Source organism: Aplidium turbinatum, chromosome 8, assembly GCF_918807975.1.
Source record: "Aplidium turbinatum chromosome 8, kaAplTurb1.1, whole genome shotgun sequence".
Classification (NCBI taxonomy): domain Eukaryota; kingdom Metazoa; phylum Chordata; class Ascidiacea; order Aplousobranchia; family Polyclinidae; genus Aplidium; species Aplidium turbinatum.
Window position 1 is genome coordinate 26,071,539 of NC_137479.1, and position 18,273 is coordinate 26,089,811.

Sequence of the window (18,273 nt, forward strand, 5' to 3'; positions counted from 1 at the left end):
TGTTGGTCTATATCAGGGGTGACGAACCTTTTTGCGGTCGCGGGCCACTTTGTCAATCACACATGAGTTATCGGGCCACACAACTTTTTAATCGTAGCCTAACTTTCTATGAAATCTTTTAAAAGCGACTCAAGATATTATTTATGAAAAGTAACAAACGGGAGATGAAAGTAATAAAACCCACGCAGTTGAAATTCTCTTACGCAGAATCGAAACAAAGGCCTACAACAGTAAAAAATAAAAACAAATCAACTTGAGCAAAAAGGATAGAGCAACAGTAGCCTACTTGCACTGAGAATGAAGATAGTTTAATTTTAGAAGCGTTCTTTTCATATGGGTATGATTTCTTCTTTTTTTGGCTCTATATCCTTTTTTCTTAAGTTGACTAAATGTTTCGACCATTATGCTCCGAAACAAGAAATCAGTTAATGAAATTTCTTTCTCAAACAACAAACAAAAGCCCATGCAAATCCTACAGCTGAAGCTATCTAATGCAGCATTGAAGCATAAAATATTTAAAAATAACATTGAAGCATTGAATTTTTTTGCATATTGGGATTTTTGGAAAGTTTTTGCTTGACTAAGCGTTCAATATTAGGTCGAACAGACGATGTGGCAACTGTCAACTGCATAGCCTACTAAGATTTTCATCTGTCAGCCTCGACTTTAACTGTAACGACTTTTTGTAAAGTGCATTTTAGAAAAGAACTGTTCGATGCATGCAATGCATGAGCGATTGTCAAATTGTTTTGCGGGTCACACAAAATTCTTTGACGGGCCGCATGCGGCCCGCAGGCCGCAGGTTTGTCACCTCTGGTCTATATATTATGTAGCCTACTGCTACTTCCTATGTTTTGATTGCTTGCTTGGAGACACGCAAAAAAGAAAGTGTTATCAAAAGGTCCATATTTTTGGATTTGGGAACCCCCCCTTGAAAATGTCTGGCTACGGGCCTGTCTATTGGATCGCAAGCTCTCTATTCCTCTGAAGGTGCGACTTCTCAAAGTGTTAGTGTGGTCTGTTCTCCAGTATGGTTGTGAAACATGGACCTTCAACACAGAAACTAGGCGTAACATCGAAGCAACTGAAATGTGGTTTTACAGAAGAATGCTCCGGATTTCATATACTGATCACATCACAAATGCAGAAGTTTTAAACCAGGCACATCAAAATAAGGAACTATTGAACAATATAACTCAAAGGCAACTCAAATTTCTCAGTCATATCATCAGAAAAGAAGAATTCGAAAATCTTTGTCTAAGCGGTCGCCTTCTCGAGAGACGTGCTCGTGGCAGACAATGAACAACATTTGTATCTAATTTTCAACAAAATACATCAATCAGCCAACCAAAAACACTTTGGGACACTGCACGACAAAGGGAACATTGGAAAAATTTACGAACTGAGCATTCTAGTTCATCAAAGACCGCATCGGCTATGATACTGTTGATGATGATGCTTACTTCAACCGCAAGGCATTTTTGGCAGCCGAGTCGAATGAGCCGGGGACAGTAGGTAGGCATCAGGCCTTACTCAATCAGGCCAATACTCTATCTCTATACTCTATTTATATGCTGATAAACCATAAAGTCGCAGTTCTGTAGTTATTAAGGATTTGAACCACCATGCTACTCAGAATACTTTGTAGGGACATATTTTGGGTAATAGTGTTGTGTGCTGCAACAGATGGGGACTTAACAATCCGTTTTCAACTTTACAATTTCAACCGCAAGGCATTTTTGGCAGCCGAGTCGAGTGAGCCGGGGACAGTAGGTAGACATCAGGCCCTACTCAATCTGCAACTCTAACTCTCTCCTCAAAGTCGCAGTTCTGTAATTATTATGGATTTGAACCACCATGCCACCCAGAATACTTCGCAGGGACATATTTTGGGTAATCTGGAGTTGCGTGCTGCAACAGATGGGGACTTAACAGGTGGCTGCTTGACTAGAAGACATTTCAGGTCACTTCGCAGCCACCCGTTGCAGTATCCACACATTCTATATGTGATCGTTTGTATTATTTGTCTTTGCTTTGAATGTGTGTATTTATACTCGCAACAAAATAAACGCCAATCAATCAATAACAACAAGTCTTATTGGAAAAGTTACATAGGACCTGTAGCCTACCCATATCTCCCAGCCTTATGAAAACAGGTTTCTTTCTACAAAGTCAATTACCTCGGCAATAAATGTTCTCAATTTTATTGATGCATGTAGCCTACAATACATTTGTAGGCTACAAAATACAATATATGAAGTTCAATTTAATATTATTTTATGATATCTGAAAATAAGAGGTTTTAAAAATACTAAATAAATCAAATAGTAAGATTTGTTAACGACGCATGCTGCTCGAAGGGATGGGCGATTTAAAAGATGATTGAATAGCGGGGGAGCTTTCGTCACTCGTTGCCACCTTTTTCCTGAAAAAAAAAAAAAATCCAAGTAAAAACTTTTATCAAACAGTTGTCTGTAGCTGTCAATTCTTGTTGCAATCGGCTGCCGATGAACAAAAAACTATTGTTGAAGAAGGTATGACGTTTATGATAGTTTGTGTTAGGCTTTTCTCATATGCATTGCTTTGCTTAGGTACTTTAGTAACTAATTACGTTCGAGTTTAAATGTGTTCAAAACAATACAAGTATCCAGATTTCGAAATGAAACCTCTTTTCAGTCCAAAATATATTTGCCTTGAATTTGTTTGGTTTCGTTTCAATCAAGTTTCTTGGTGAAGAATTTCTCTTTAAATTGTTTAAACCGAATTTCATAGAATAAAATTTTTCTTTAGTTACCACATAATAATAGCCTACATTGCAGAACCTCAGTTTGCCTCTGTTGGCATTGATAGCAATATTGAACGCGTTGTTTGAACCTATTTATGGGCTCAATGAGTTGGCAGGCGACACGCAATAGGCTTCACTGGACAGTAAGTACGAATTGCGATTGTTCGCTTGCTTTTTCTGATCACGATGAACGGTTTCTGCAATTAGTTGTAGGCTACCGTACATACGTTTTAGAATTAGATGAATGACGACAAAACACGTGACGATAGAGTTTGATGTATCCCCTTCTGAAGGAATTGTTCATGAAGCCGTAGATGATGAAATTCAATCCAGAATTGCTGATACACATTATGCCTGCAGCCTGAAAAGGAATACACTTGGAAATACCCAAATACTGCCTTAATTATAACAACCTAGGCCTATACTTTTTTTTATCGTTGGCACACTTGTTGTACGAAATTGACGATTTTTTGAAAGCGAATTTTTTCATGAATATAATTGAGGCTGGTTCTTTACGAAGATCTTAATCGTAATGCACTACCCAAAATTGAAAATATCAAAATCTATCAAACAGACAGATTCAGTGGCGTACGCAGTGTGGGGGCCATTGGGCCATGACCCCCTCTCTTCAAAAGAATTTGATTTGTTTTTGCGTTATTGTGATCGTGTAGTGCAAACATGTAATTGTTCAAGAATAGTCTTGGGTGGCAAGGCCGTATTAACCGTCCCTCATACTTCCCGAGGAAGGGAGGAGGAGCACGGTTGTTTAAGGGCTCACTCATTTCAATTTGATTAATGTTTTTTTGGGCTATTTGAAATAAAAAAAAAATGTTGTAAATGTTGCTACAAAATATCGATATTATATTTTAAATTACGCAAGGCCCTATTTACCGCTCCCAAAACCCCAGTTAGTGGGACCACATCTCTGTTTAGGGGCCCACTCTTATTCATATTTAGTTGGTGCAGCGTTTATCGGCATTTCAATATAAACAATCTTGCTATGTACAGCTTTAAAAACTCGACATTGCGTAGCTTAGGTTGCATCCATCGATATTGTATTGTTGATCATCATGTGGAATGACTGTTTTAAATCAGCGTAACCGGTAAATCTTTGCTATTTTGTTGAATTTACAAACGAAATAATAGCCCATGATGGTTTGGTAGCCCTACAGTTGTAGAGTTTTCCACTATTGGTCAGCTGCTTTGTGCGCAAGATGGTGTTAAAGAGCAAGCAAACGTTGTCGTTGGTAGTTTGAACTGTCCACTTATGGCTTGTCTCACGTTGCTGCCAGCAAACCATCATTGAATGGAAGTCATGGTCGGCTGCATAGCCTAGTGGTGAGAGCCCTGCAGCGGCAATCGAAAGGGCACCTGTTCGACACCGCTTAAGAGCGTGCGGCTGTGTCAGTGGCAGGACACTTAAAGGCATGCCTGAAGGTGGACACGAAGATTGGCTTCCCTGCCTTCCCGTCCACTTAATCTAAATCTTCAACCACCAGGTGTAAGCCTGGATACGACAAAAAAAAAAGGAAGTTATGGCTGAAATGCTTTCTTCAACTCTGCAAACGGAGATTTGAATTACGATATGGTCAGATCGTTTTTCAGTTTTGTGCCTACCTGAGATAGGAACTATCGATTGTGACTACTTCTCGTACAATCACGTACAATAAGCTGATGGCAATTAAAAGTACAGAGTCAAATGATACCACCTTGCGTGCTGCTAAGCCCAACACATAGTTTCAAACTTCTTTGAAGCTGCGCTGAAAACAGATTCAAAATTTTTTGTGAGGGGCTTACGAAATGTGAAAACTTCCAGTTACCTTTTTGATTTGATGTGGAAGTATCTTGTTGCCCAAAAGAATGCAAATGCCATATGGTGTCCAGCATATGACGAATGCCATCACAGCGGTTGCAAGTGTGCGAAGAAGACTGATTTCTCTTCTCATGAATGACGACGTTTTCTTTTTACCTTTTTGATGACCAGGAGAACTGCGCCGCTGAAACTTTTTGCCTTTTTTTCTCACATACCTGAATATGAATTTGGTAACATGTAAAGAAACAATATTTACAAACAAGCTATGTTTTTCCAAAAATACAACTTATTTTTCTGAAGTTTATTGTCATTCAAAGTGAAGTAGGCCAAGTGTAAAAGTAACTTTTACAGTAAAATCGTCGATTAGCTCATGATGTGTTAAGATTTACGAATTTAAATGAACGTATGTTTCGTGAGAGCGATCTCGCGGATAATAAAAAAAAATCCACCAATGCTGGTGATGGAATTCATTAAAAGCAGATCCGCTAATGAAGTTAGAGTAGGCCTACACAATCAAAAGAGACTTTTGTTATAACAAACATCAAAACTTTTCATGATATCAAGAAAATATTTTCAGAAATGGAAACATAAAATAAAAAGCCACATTTGCAATGATAACAAAACAGATCAAGAGAAAGGGAAGAAGCATCTTCTGACAGGTGTCCAGCTAAGAACAACGCTCGATATAAGCAAGTCGGTTACATGCTTTTCAAAAGCTACAAATCAATTAAGTTGAGTTCAATAGAGAAACTTCCGTGAATAGATTTATGTGATTAGTGGAAAAAACAAAAAGAAATGTCATTTAACTTATAAAAAAAGCAGCTTCAATTGCTGTTGCACATAGGTTGCTGTGATAGGCTCACCTATACAAACGCCAGTAACAGAACACAGTTGCAACGAGAGGTAATACAACAGCCAACAACAGGCAAAGTATAGTGTACGACAAAGCCTTGCTGTCATCCAAAGAGCAAGCCATCATGTAATGGTCAAACCTGCACAAATAAGCTATGAGTTATGGTTATATTATATGAGTATATAATATATCATATTCGTTATAACTACCAATGTAAGTTCCTTTATGAGAAACATAAACCTATGGATATTCACCTAATATTTCTTTGTGAATCTTTTTGCAGAAATTGTTTGTTAAGAATAGCTTTGCAAAATTTTATTAAATATTTTCGTCACCGCATCCATTTTCTATTTTATTACAAACACCTCTATTTTTAGCAGTGACAAATTTAAGATGCATGACGTCAAAATGTTTGGCACGTCATACTTACGTCACTCCGCCCCAACCAAACAAAGTTGGAGACGTCAGTAGAATCGACCAACCCCAGGAGAACAGAATCATCAGAATAGTTCGTTTTTCCGAAAAATATCTTTTGTACGAAAGTCTCCTTATTACCGCCCAGTACCTGTAAGAACGATGGTAGAGGTTAAGTGTTGTTTCTGTCCAAAAGCGCTCTGATTTGAAAGAGAAATGCTTGAAATTTTAAAATTTCTTGAACAAGATATTTGTTTTATTTTGCATTAAACGCTTTACTATTAATTTCTTAAAGAATATATTGATAAAAAAGAAATTAAATCGTGGAAAAGTTACATCTTGTAACAAGGTGCACTCCACATAACACATATTATTGCAGAAACAATCCCAGGTTAGACACATGTGTGAGAAATTTTTGTTTAAATGTTAAACGAAAAAAAGTAAGATTTGAGAGTGAAGATGCATTAACAACAAACTCAAAAGCCGAAATACGATTGATTTATTGTACAGTAGGCCTACATCTTATCTTTGTCTACTCCAGTTATAACATTTTTTCTTCTGTTCTTTGTATGTCAAAAGCATTTTAATGTCAATTTTATTACAACGTGTAAAGGTATAATGCTATAATGACTTCTCATTTATGGCTTATGTAGGTAGCAGTCACCGCAGTAGTGTTGATAACTCTGGAATTGATGAATAAGCTGCAAACATACAGTACAGAGCAGTTCTCATAAAAAGCGGTAAAATTCACAAAATTCTATCACCACCTGTTCAGTGCGATAAAAGCTAAATTGCACATTGAGCACAAGCAGGTGACGACAATGACGTAGCCCATGACGTGACAAAATGGGTCGGACAAAGCTTGTTCTGTTTTGATAATGCTTGCGAGATTTGTTGGTGCATATAGTCCACATACCTGGAATGTCAAAGTTTGATGAGAAAGGGATTTCTAACTCTCAGGTTTGACTTGTCGAAATGATAAAACGTAATAATGGTATGTGTTTGTTTGTTGAAAAACTTGTGTCAAATGCTTCAGTACATTGTAATCAGGGGCGGTCCACAAGTAGCCTTGGGGGGGGGGCGATTTCAACAAAACACATAATCCGACCTTACAAATATATCATAAATGTACCGGTAGTTATTTTCAGGTGCTAGAGGGGCGATCGCCCCATTTGCTTCTCCCCCTGAACCGCCACTGATTGTAATTCCATCGCATTTAATGTACAGTAACTAAAACTATTACTTCAACAGTGAGAAAAGCTTCTGTTTATTTTTGCACCAATTGCGAGACGTTTTTTTGGGAAAAACTATTGAAAATTTCTTTCTTTCAGTAGGGATTCACAAACGGGGTTGATTTGTCTGCATGGTTGTTACAATTATATGCAGCCGGAAGATGAACCAAGACAAAGAGGAGAAGATTTACATGGATGGAAAAAAGAGTCACACGCACACTTTTGAAACAATACAAGAAATGCTGAAAAGTTGAAATTCAGCTTTATTTCTGGTATTTCATCTCAATCCTTTTGAAATAAAATAATTAAAAATACTCACAGTTAAAAGAAAATTTAAAAACACAAGCGATATGCTGTACAAGCCTATATGCTTAGCCATACGTGTTTAGAAAAAAAAAATCGTTTAGCGAACGTGCTCTGCAGGAAGTACAGAGAAAATTTTTTTAAACGATTGTGGTCAAAACGTTTTGATATCAATCTATTGTGTTTGTGTTTTGACTAAAACAGGTGCAGTATTGTTCTGTCAGTCAACACCAACAAACACTATTCGATGTGCAGCGATGAAACGGAATTGTCTGTTAAGTTGCAATGGGACTGTAGGAAAGTTAATCTTCATTTGCTTAGCGAAAACAAATACCATGGCTAAGGTAAAACACTCCCACACAGCTTCTTGACAGTGTCAGAATAGTATACGGTACCAATGGACCATTTTAGAATGCAATCAGCGTAACGTATATGTTCCGGCGGGTCGATTGCCCTCTTGATTAGAATTGAAATTGTGATGAATTTGTAACTTGGCTGGTTGAATTAAGCAACGTTGAATTTGCGTTCTTTCACTGTTATACGTGACGTGGCCAGCCTTCTGACCAAGACGTTTAATTTCTGATTGTCGCATTTGCCGCGTGCCGGGAGCCGTGGTTTCTGGAGAGTATTTGCCTGCCTTTGTGTTGAGTTTCATTTCATTATCGAAAAAAGCAAGCTAGAGAAATGAATGTGTACCACGGATTTAAGTTGTCGTGTTAAAGCCAATGTAAGTTGATACAAAATCAGGTTTTTATCCCAACTCGCTCTCAATAAATCAAAAAACAACATGAAACAATTGCAAGTATGATTGAGGCAGACCGAGGAAGGATTGTAGGTAGGCAGTGAGCACCTACTCTTGTAACCAAAAATAAAAACCTGATAATTGGACAACTGAAGTAAAGAACTATAAAGTATCTAAATAACGAAATAAAAGAATTAAAAGAACTAACAAAATTGACAGAATTGAAAGAACAAGAACTAAAGGACTAACTTAAAGACTAACAAATTTAAATTTCAACCAAGGAAGACTTCTGAAGGGGTGGTCAGCACATCCCTGCAACGAAAGGACTTTAATATAACCGTACTTTAATTGTGATGTAAACTGGAACTCTATTGTACCGGAGCCTAATTGTGTATAATAACTTGTGTAAAATACTGTATTGTTTGTCAAAAGGCTTGCTCCACCGTAACTCAGAGAGCGGTAAGTTACTAATTAATGTTGGTTACGCTGTCCATTACGTTACGTGTGTCGATATTACTGTGTGTAGGCTGTAGTATACAGTAGTGTAATTTCTTAAATTGATAAATGGAAGGTGACGGTGGCCATCCGGTGTCTCGTACGCTTCCCGTTGGCAGTGGGACAGGGGGCGCTGCGTCTGGGGGCGGTGCGGCGGAACACCCGGGCGTTGGGCAGGTGTATCCTCAGGGGGTTCATGGCAGCCTTACCCATGCTGATTCCAGTGCAGAAGCTGTGCTCAGGGACGTCAGACACAAAAAAAGAGAGGTGCTGCAGGGGGTTGGAGAATTAAGGAGAGGTCTCCCCATGGTACATGATGAAGCGTTGCTAGAGCGGGCCTTGGTTGATATGGCGGAGTTAGAGGGCAACTTTGGAGAACTGTTAGAACTTGCGAATAAACTAAAGGATAGCACTATGATATCTGAAGCTACAGAACAGGTCAGGTTAGAGATTGAGGAATTGAGACGTACTATAAAACAGAAGCAAATCTCCAAGGTAGATACAAAATTAGGTACAATAAAAGGAAAATCAACCACCAGTGCCTCGAGTAGTCGCTCGCGCCGTTCAAAAGAAGAAGAGATTGAAATCCGGCTCGAAATGGAGAAGTTGCGGTGGGAAAAACAGATGCGGGTGAACAAAGCCAAAGCAGAGGAAGCCAGAGCCAAAGCCAAAGCAGAGGAAGCCAAAGCCAAAGCCGAAGCAGAGGAAGCCGAAGCCAGAGCCGAAATTGAAATGCAGATCAAGGCAGCCGAACTGAGAGCAAGGCAAAGTAAGCTTGACTTGTTTTCACAATGTGGATCGGATCAAGCGTCGGAGCGCGGGCAACGACGGCCTACGGCCAGTAGTCTCGGAGTCACCGACTACATCCCTACAGCGATAGAAAAGGTCCAGAGGTGGGACGCTGACATTATCAATCCGCCTGGGAGATCCCATGACATTCATGGGGCCGCTAGCATAGATGCCCAACCTAAACAGAGCCAGGCTAAACAGGAGAATTTAATGGAACCGCCACATAGAGAAACTCCCCTAAGAAAGCTCTTTCCAGGAAACGCCCTCACAAACAAGTATAGAACGTGGACTAAAGATAATTTTTTGGCAAAACCGCCCGGGGGGACCCATGGGGCCGCTGAAAGAGAACCTCATTATGATTATCAACGTGATTTTTATAGAGAGAAGGTTGTGAAACCGTCACAAACATGCCCCTTAACTGTAAGGAAAGATCTTAAAGGTGAGAGATGTAATTCACCACTAGTTAAAGATGATGGCCGTGAAACTAGACATGTTATGACATCCCCGCCAGGGCTTAATGCAAACAGAGGTGCTGAGGATCAACAAAACTGGTTCTATAAATATCATAATTGTCGCACTTTCTATGACAGGGCCGCATTGATCAACTATGACGGCAACAACATGCCATTTATATTTTTTAAAAACCGTATCGAATCACTAATGGAGAGTTGCCCATTTGAGGGAAATCGGCTGACTTTGCTACAGGCAGCCTGCGTACGTAGCGCCGCGCAAACCATCTCAAACTTAGCATCGGATACTTCTGGTTGGAGCGAAAAGGAAAGGATCGATATGTCGCTGGATCGCTTATCCCAGCGCTTTGGTGTTAGAGGCGGATTTCTCGCGGAGCCGGAGATTCGGCGGATACGGCATGGCAATAAATTATCTGGGATGTCATCATCCTCAATAAAGGAATTCAAAGACGAGCTGGCTCAGTGTACCCTCTTCGCTAGAGCGTATAACCAGCGTCATCAGCTAGAAGGACGTTTTGTACTAGACTTAGCAGGTCGATTACCTGGATATGCGAAGAAAGACTTTTTGTACTATCTGAAAGAGCAATATGGTAGCACCGAGGAACCAAGCTTCCAAAGCCTAATGGATTTCGTAAATTGCGAAGAGACGTGTCGCTCTACGGACTTCGCCATACGCTTAATGGAGGAAGTCGTTGCTAGAAAAGATACAAAACGGTCGGCAAGTGATAATCACATTATGCGTATTCGTCAAACCTCAGCACAGCCTGTCAGAAATGTCACCCAAGGTAGCAGTCGCGGGTCTGGCTTTTGTTCTGGGAGCCGAGAAGAAACGTTTGGTAGCCGCTCTTTTGAGGGTACGAGGAAGGACATACTTTGTATCTATTGTGAGAGTAGGAATAAGCAAGAGCGTCACAGACTACCCAATTGTCCTGAGTTCCTAAACTTGACGCCGTCGCGACGCCGAGATGTCATCGCCACGACTGGTCGTTGTCTAAACTGCCTACGTCTAGGACACGAAGCAAAAAACTGCACCCAATCATGTAATTGTAGGCGCTGCGGCGAACATTTCCGATTTAAGCACTATTATCTACTGCACGACGCCTATGTGAATCCTCAAGGAACATCGGGCAATGGCAATGATCTTAGAACGGCACCTGCCGTCACTAATCGTAGCGTAAGCATCGCTCATAAGAGGGCAGTGTTTAATCGTGTCACGGCTGCGCGGGTCATAAACCCATCTAATGGAGAGACCACTCTGGTTTACTGTCAACACGACCCAGGCTCTCAGCTCACATTTGTTTCAAGCCGATTGGCTAAAGAATTGTATCTAAAAGCCACGGATAATGTATCCTTCCGCATGGACACTCTAGCAGGCAAACAAGAAATACACTCTGATCTGGTTAAATTTAATATCCAATCCTTAGTTACTGACGAACTGTATGGTGATGTGGAAGCAGTGGTAAATGCACCTTGGAGTGACCATATCGAAACATTGCCGCAGCATCAAGACTTAAATAGGTTTTCACATTTCGATAATGTTGAATTGATTTCGTTACCTAACAAAATGTCGGTCGATATTCTAATCGGGAATGACCATGCTTACTTGATGCGAGTATTAGAAGAACGTGTTGGCATGACTCGGGAAGAGCCCCATGCTATTTTAACCCCACTGGGCTGGCTGGCTAGTGGAGGTCGAGGTTCTATGATCTTTGGTGATTCTAAAGTACGTCGTGTTGCCATTAATGGTAACGTCGCTGAGGAGTCACTTAGTCTTGACAGTTTTGATGCGCAGGAGATTGAAATCAGTCGTTTAAAACATGTAATAAAGGATTTAACCCTAACAGATGAAACGATAGAACTGTCCCGCAATGATGTCATAGCACAAAAATTTGTTGAGACGCAAATGAAAGTTGAAGATGGGAGATTTGAAATGCCCGTACCTTTAAAAACCGACTTTGAATTACCGGATAACCACTCTTTGGCTTTTGACCGTGTTCTGAGCTTACGACGAAAGGCTTTAAAGCAATCTGATGTTCGAATATTCTTAGTAGAAACGATGACTGAAATGCAGTCCAGTGAGTACATTGAGCCGGTAAAAGACGATGACTCATCAGCATGTGTGTGGTACTTACCATACTTTGTGACATCCCAAGCAAAAAAGCGAGTGGTATATGACGGCAAATCTGAGTTTAAGGGTAGGTGTGTTAATGATGTGATTTTGTCGGGCCCAGACATATTAAACCCTTTAACACAAGTTCTGGCTCGCTTTAGATTGGGAAAGTTTGGCCTAATGGCAGACCTAACCAAGTGCTTCTTCCAGATTCAATTACCAATGGAACAACGCGACTTGTTCCGTTTGCTGTGGTTTGAGAATAATGATATCGAAAAGGGCAAAGTAATTCCGTTTAGATTTTGTGTACACCCTTGGGGAATTAAAAGCAGTCCATACGTCGCCTGCTTAGCCATTCAAAAGATGATTGAACAAAACCCCACTGGAGCCAGTGACCTGACCCTGCGTGCCATTCGAAAAAATATGTATATGGACGATCTGATATTCTCTGGAAATAGCCTTGATGAGGTCAGTGAGATTGCTAAACAAGCCATTGACTTGTTCGATAGCCGAGGCTTTAGTTTGGTGAAATGGAGTGCCAACAAAGGGGCGTTGGATGTTTTGTCGGACTTTAAAAAAGAGATGCTGGCTTCCTCCTTTCGCGATGTCGACCTCGAAAAAGACGACACAGACTTACCAGTAGCAAAAACTCTAGGTTGTGTGTGGCAAACCGAGTCAGATTCATTCTTCATTAAGTGCTCTCTCCAACCTTTAGAGAAGTACACACGTCGCTCAATGTTAAGCCAACTTGGCCAAAATTTCGATCCACTAGGGTTCGGCGCTCCATTCTTCCTTAAAGCTAAGTTAATTCTGCAGCGTTTGGCTATTGAAGGCCTCGATTGGGACACCGAAGTGCCACAAAGCTACATGAAAGAGTGGAAGTCGTGGATTCATTCATTAGATTTACTAAAAGAATTTTCCATACCTAGATGGTATTTTGTAAACACAGAGCCGTGTTGTGCAGACGATGATATCGTATATCAGTTACATGGATTCAGTGATGCCTCCAATCACTCCTTTGCCTCCGTTGTGTATATACGTAGGCTGTGTAACGGAGTCCCTTGCGTATCCTTCGTTTTTGGCAAAAGTAGGGTTGTCCTCAAGCATCAAAGTGCATGGCCGATTGCCAGAAAGGAGCTTGTAGCCGCGCTTAATACTACGGAACTGTTAAACCAGGCAGCTAATGCACTACACCTGCCTGATCTTAGAAAACATTTCTGGTGTGACTCGAATACTGTCCTTCAGTGGATCAGAAATCCTGATTTACGATTATGCAAGTTTGTTACTCGTAGGTTAAATCGTATTTTACTCTTGTCAGAGGTGAGAGAATGGCATTTTTGTCCGACACATCTCAACTCGGCAGACGTTGGAACCAGACCGAATGCCATCACCAAAACAGGTTCCAGAGAGATGTGGTTGAGCGGTCCATCTTTTCTCATGCAGGAGGGCGAGGTCCCAACGGTGAATGGAGCAGATGCTGCTATTCGTAAAATGGAACTGTCGCCGGCGATAACGGTAAGTGAAAATGCAACTGCTGGCTCCATTAGCAAGATGATCGAAACCGCACCTACTTTGTACGTGTTGAAAAAAAGAGCCGCCTATCTTGTAGCTTTCACGGAGTTCATTGTATCCAAATGCAAGAAACATGGGTATGTAAAACCAAAGTTAAATGCATCCTATCTTGAGGACGCTTTAAATAGGGTTGTTTCTTACGTACAAAAAGTAGTGTATAGAGATTTGTTAAGTTGTGACGGCCTGCCGGAGTCGATCGATGTGGTAACAAAACGTCTTGCTTCAAGCGAAGCTGGTGCTGATAAACAGTGCCTGAAGGAGTTGCGCTCTCTAAAAAAGTATCGTCCTTGTGTGGACACACGGGGGAGACTTCGTATTGAAGGTCGATTGAGTAAGTCTCCCGAAATAACTGTCGATGCGAAGCATCCTCTTATTTTGCCTTCGAGGCACGCATTGACACGGCTAGTTGTCCTTGACGCTCATTGTGATAGCTATCACTGTGGTGTGCAACAGACACTGTTATCTACTCGTCAACGTTTTTGGATTGCAAACGGTAATTCCTCGGTGAAACACTATTTGCATGACTGCGCTCCATGTGCCTTAGAGAAAGCAAAGCCTATCAGGCAGCTTATGTCGGATCTACCATTACCACGAACCACGGCCTATAACAAACCCTTCTTCAACAGTGGCGTAGATTATTTTGGTCCAATGACGTTTGTGGAAGGAAGAAGCCAAAAGAAAGCATGGGGATTGTTATTTACCTGTCTTGCGAGTAGAGCAATCCATGTGGAACTTGTGACGTCACTATCTTACAGTGAATTTGTTTTAGCATTTACCAGATTTGTAGACTTGCGTGGATCTATACGTAACATGTACTCAGATAACGGGACCACATTTCAAGCGGCAGCTAAAAGACTACCAGAAATTTTGGAGTCTTCTGAAATTCAAACTTCTTTGCGAAAAAAGGGAATTAACTGGGAGTTCATTCCTCCGTATGCCCCGGCCCAGGGAGGGGCCTGGGAAGCAATGGTCAAGCAATTCAAAATTGCCTTTTCCCACGTTATTGGGAACTCATCACGGAAACCCAACTTTGTTGAACTTCTTACATTTACTGGTAGTGCCACAAGAATAGTCAACGAAAGACCTTTAGTCCCTGTCTGTGATGACCCTAAGGATTCTACTGTTATCACCCCAGCCGCACTCCTTAACCCCTTCTTGAGCCCTTTTTCATCAGTAGGAAATCCTCATGACCGAGATGAGTTACGGAGAGACTATAGGTATAACCTGGCTCTATCTCACAGTTTCTGGGAGAAATGGATCTCTTTCTATTTACCTTCCCTGCAGGGTAGAAAAAAGTGGGCCAGTTTGGTGGAAAACCTACAGCCTGGCCAATTAGTGGTGGTTGGTTCTCCAGAAGATATAACTAAGAGAGGAAGGTACCGTCTGGGGAGAGTCCATGAGATCATCCCCCAAATTAGAAAAGGAAAACCGATTGTCAGGCGCGTCAGGGTGGCAGTCTCAGTGGTGGATGAGGCATCGGGTGAGGTCAAAGTGGACCTGGTCCTAAGGGATATATCGTGCGTTGCTCCTGTGGGGAATGCTTGACTGCGTTCAGGACCCGGCCACGCCCTGGTCTGTTGTTAGCTGGTGTCGTCGAGGCATCTGTACCACCCTTGCCTTTCATTTAAATTTGTAGTGTATTGTAGATATGTACCGCGCAAATCTGTTTTTAACCTGCGTATTTCTATGTGTCATCCGCAGGGCTCCAATATGCGTAACTCAACAACATGTCTTAGTAACGTATGCTCTACAGCAATCTCAGTCATCGGCCTCGTTATAAGTAGCTAGTTAGTTAGGCCTACTGTGTAATGCATTTGATTTGTTTGCTATTGTGTGTTTCATGCAAATGATGTAAATGCTAACCGTGTAAGTATTCGCAAGCGATCTCAGTAATTTGCGTCATTATAAGTAGCTAGTTAGGTACTGTGTAGTGCGTCTGAGTTGTTTGCTACTATGTGTGTCTCATGAAGCTAACGTAGATATTAATCGTTAATCGTGTAAGTATTCGCCAGGCCATTGTGGCCAGGGTGTCCAAGTGCCTTGCACTGCTATCAAAAGATAATCACCGTTTTTGTGTAGTTTTAATGTACATACTTTCTGTGTATTGCATGTCGGGAATCGACCCTTCTACTTCAACTTTTGTTTGTAATTATGTGCCATAATTAGGGGCCGCAATGTTCCGGCGGGTCGATTGCCCTCTTGATTAGAATTGAAATTGTGATGAATTTGTAACTTGGCTGGTTGAATTAAGCAACGTTGAATTTGCGTTCTTTCACTGTTATACGTGACGTGGCCAGCCTTCTGACCAAGACGTTTAATTTCTGATTGTCGCATTTGCCGCGTGCCGGGAGCCGTGGTTTCTGGAGAGTATTTGCCTGCCTTTGTGTTGAGTTTCATTTCATTATCGAAAAAAGCAAGCTAGAGAAATGAATGTGTACCACGGATTTAAGTTGTCGTGTTAAAGCCAATGTAAGTTGATACAAAATCAGGTTTTTATCCCAACTCGCTCTCAATAAATCAAAAAACAACATGAAACAATTGCAAGTATGATTGAGGCAGACCGAGGAAGGATTGTAGGTAGGCAGTGAGCACCTACTCTTGTAACCAGTATACTATTTGGTGTAGTTTATACACTAACCAAACAACATGTTTTTGTCAAAATATGCTGGAGGGTTTAGCTTATAAATTCTTGAAAGCTCTCATGTGAACATACGTTTATTGCCAGTTACTTGCATTATAAAGTTAATATCAATAACTGAAATGCATTGATATATAACATGAACAATCACTGCAAGTACACAAATACAATTTATATGTGTTTTTGGTTTAGTAATTGGGCAAGGTTTTGACAACGTTTCTCGCATTTTAAATTTATTCATTTGCCCTCACCGACGTATAACGACTTGCACGTTTGTAGGCCACGATCCCAGATAACAAAATCCGTCAGTTTCGTCATTTATTTTAACGTTTGCAGACGCTGAATCAATGTAAAAATGACGGATTTTGCAGGTCATGAAACACACACCGTTGAAAAGGTTAATGGTTGCCTATAGGTATTTTGAGCAATGCTTCTAACCCAAATGTTTCTCAAATAGGGTTGGTATAAGTAAGGGATTGTTTACTGAAAATGAAGGAGGGCAACTGGAGGGTTATGCAGTGAAAACAAAACCTGGTGCTACTATAGCGTTACGTTTACCTCCATGTGTCAGCTGCCCAGGTGCAGCCTATGTAACCTGTCCAGTCCATGTACGTACAAAGCGTACATTGATAGAATAAATGTATGGCAATATGTGGTTGCATGATCACTATATAAGTTTTGATAATGCAGCAGTGGTAAACCTTACGATATAGTGGTTACGGAAAATAAATCTCACATTTAGGGTGTGGTAGCCTCACACTACAGTAACACCCAACGTTTCAAGCAAAATCTAATAATTTATTTGCTGACAATGCGTTTACGAAAAAGCGAAACGATATTTTGCCGTTCTACCAATTCGTCATTTTCGCGATGACCCTGACCATATCGCAAAAAAAAACTTAGGCTATAGTCAAGCAAGTGTTCCCGAAATTGTACTGTCCTTATTATCAAGTAGGGCTGATGTGTTACACAAAAGCTTGAGAAATTTGGCAATTTTCACTGATGTGCCAGAAAAAATGTTTCTGTTGTAAATATGCTTGAAGGCATACTAAATGAAATTTTCAAACTAGAATTAAGCATTAAAATGCGTAAACTGAACATTCAAGAATACATTTCAAACAGAATTACCGAAAAAAAATAGTTTTGAATGGCACTGGCAAGGCCCGAAGTCCAATGTTTTATTTATTTTTAATTTTTTCAAAATAACCAAAAAGTGGAAACTCTGCTCGAGAATACGTCACTATCGACAGCAATAACAAAAACCACGTTAGCACATCCGATGTTTTAACATCAGATCTGATGTTTTGAGCAAACTGTCTGATGTTTTGATGTTGAAATCTGATGTTTTGATGTACATACATACATAGCCTACAGTTAAATCGCCCTCAGTAACAACTATTGCACTATCAGCTGATTGCTAGTCTATAGTGACGTAGACTGTAAGTCGCACGCTTGGCTGCTCACGCCCATTCCCGTTTTGGAAGCTCTGACAAAAGCACGCGCGGAATGCTGATCAGACAGCAATGGGGCAAAATTTTATTGAAAATCGTTTATGGTAGCATGTTAAACACAAAGAACGTGTACAATCGCCAAGTCGGGTTTTTCCTTTAGAATCTCTTAAAAAAAAACAATGTACGGCAAGTTAAGTTAAGCAACTAAAAAAACAATTTTTACGTTAATTAATAATAAATATGGTTTAGGTAGGCTACTCAAAGAACTACTGTTGCACCATACTTACAATGAAGTCCGCACATGCCAAATTAATGATAAACAAATTTCCATTTTTATGAGTTTTCTTGTCCAAAATGATTGAAAAAATGACTGTTACGTTTCCCAATGTTCCACCAACTATCAACAGTGCATAAAATATAATTTCGATGACCCATTCCACTCCATACTTTCCACACCAAGGATTATGAGATTGAATATCGCAATTTGTGGGAACAGATGTTATGTTGCTGTAGCTCAACGTAGAGTTTTCAAAAATAAATTCTGACATTACTAGGACTTTGTGCAGCTTTGAGCTGCAAGTAAACTACATGAAATGCCACTGCAAC

General features: G+C 40.5%; 1 protein-coding gene across 1 annotated transcript; it reads right to left on the reverse strand.

Moving 5' to 3' along the window:
- Window positions 1-2,227: 2,227 nt before the first annotated feature.
- Window positions 2,228-18,239, reverse strand: LOC145775801 (melatonin receptor type 1B-B-like). The gene is made up of 7 exons (XM_082587171.1): window positions 17,955-18,239; window positions 6,633-6,781; window positions 5,882-6,016; window positions 5,462-5,590; window positions 4,606-4,813; window positions 3,013-3,146; window positions 2,228-2,425 (listed from the first exon to the last, which is right to left on the reverse strand). The coding sequence occupies exons 1-7, from the start codon at window positions 18,213-18,215 to the stop codon at window positions 2,338-2,340; spliced, it is 1,104 nt and encodes a 367-aa protein (XP_082443297.1). The 5' UTR covers window positions 18,216-18,239; the 3' UTR covers window positions 2,228-2,337.
- Window positions 18,240-18,273: the final 34 nt, after the last annotated feature.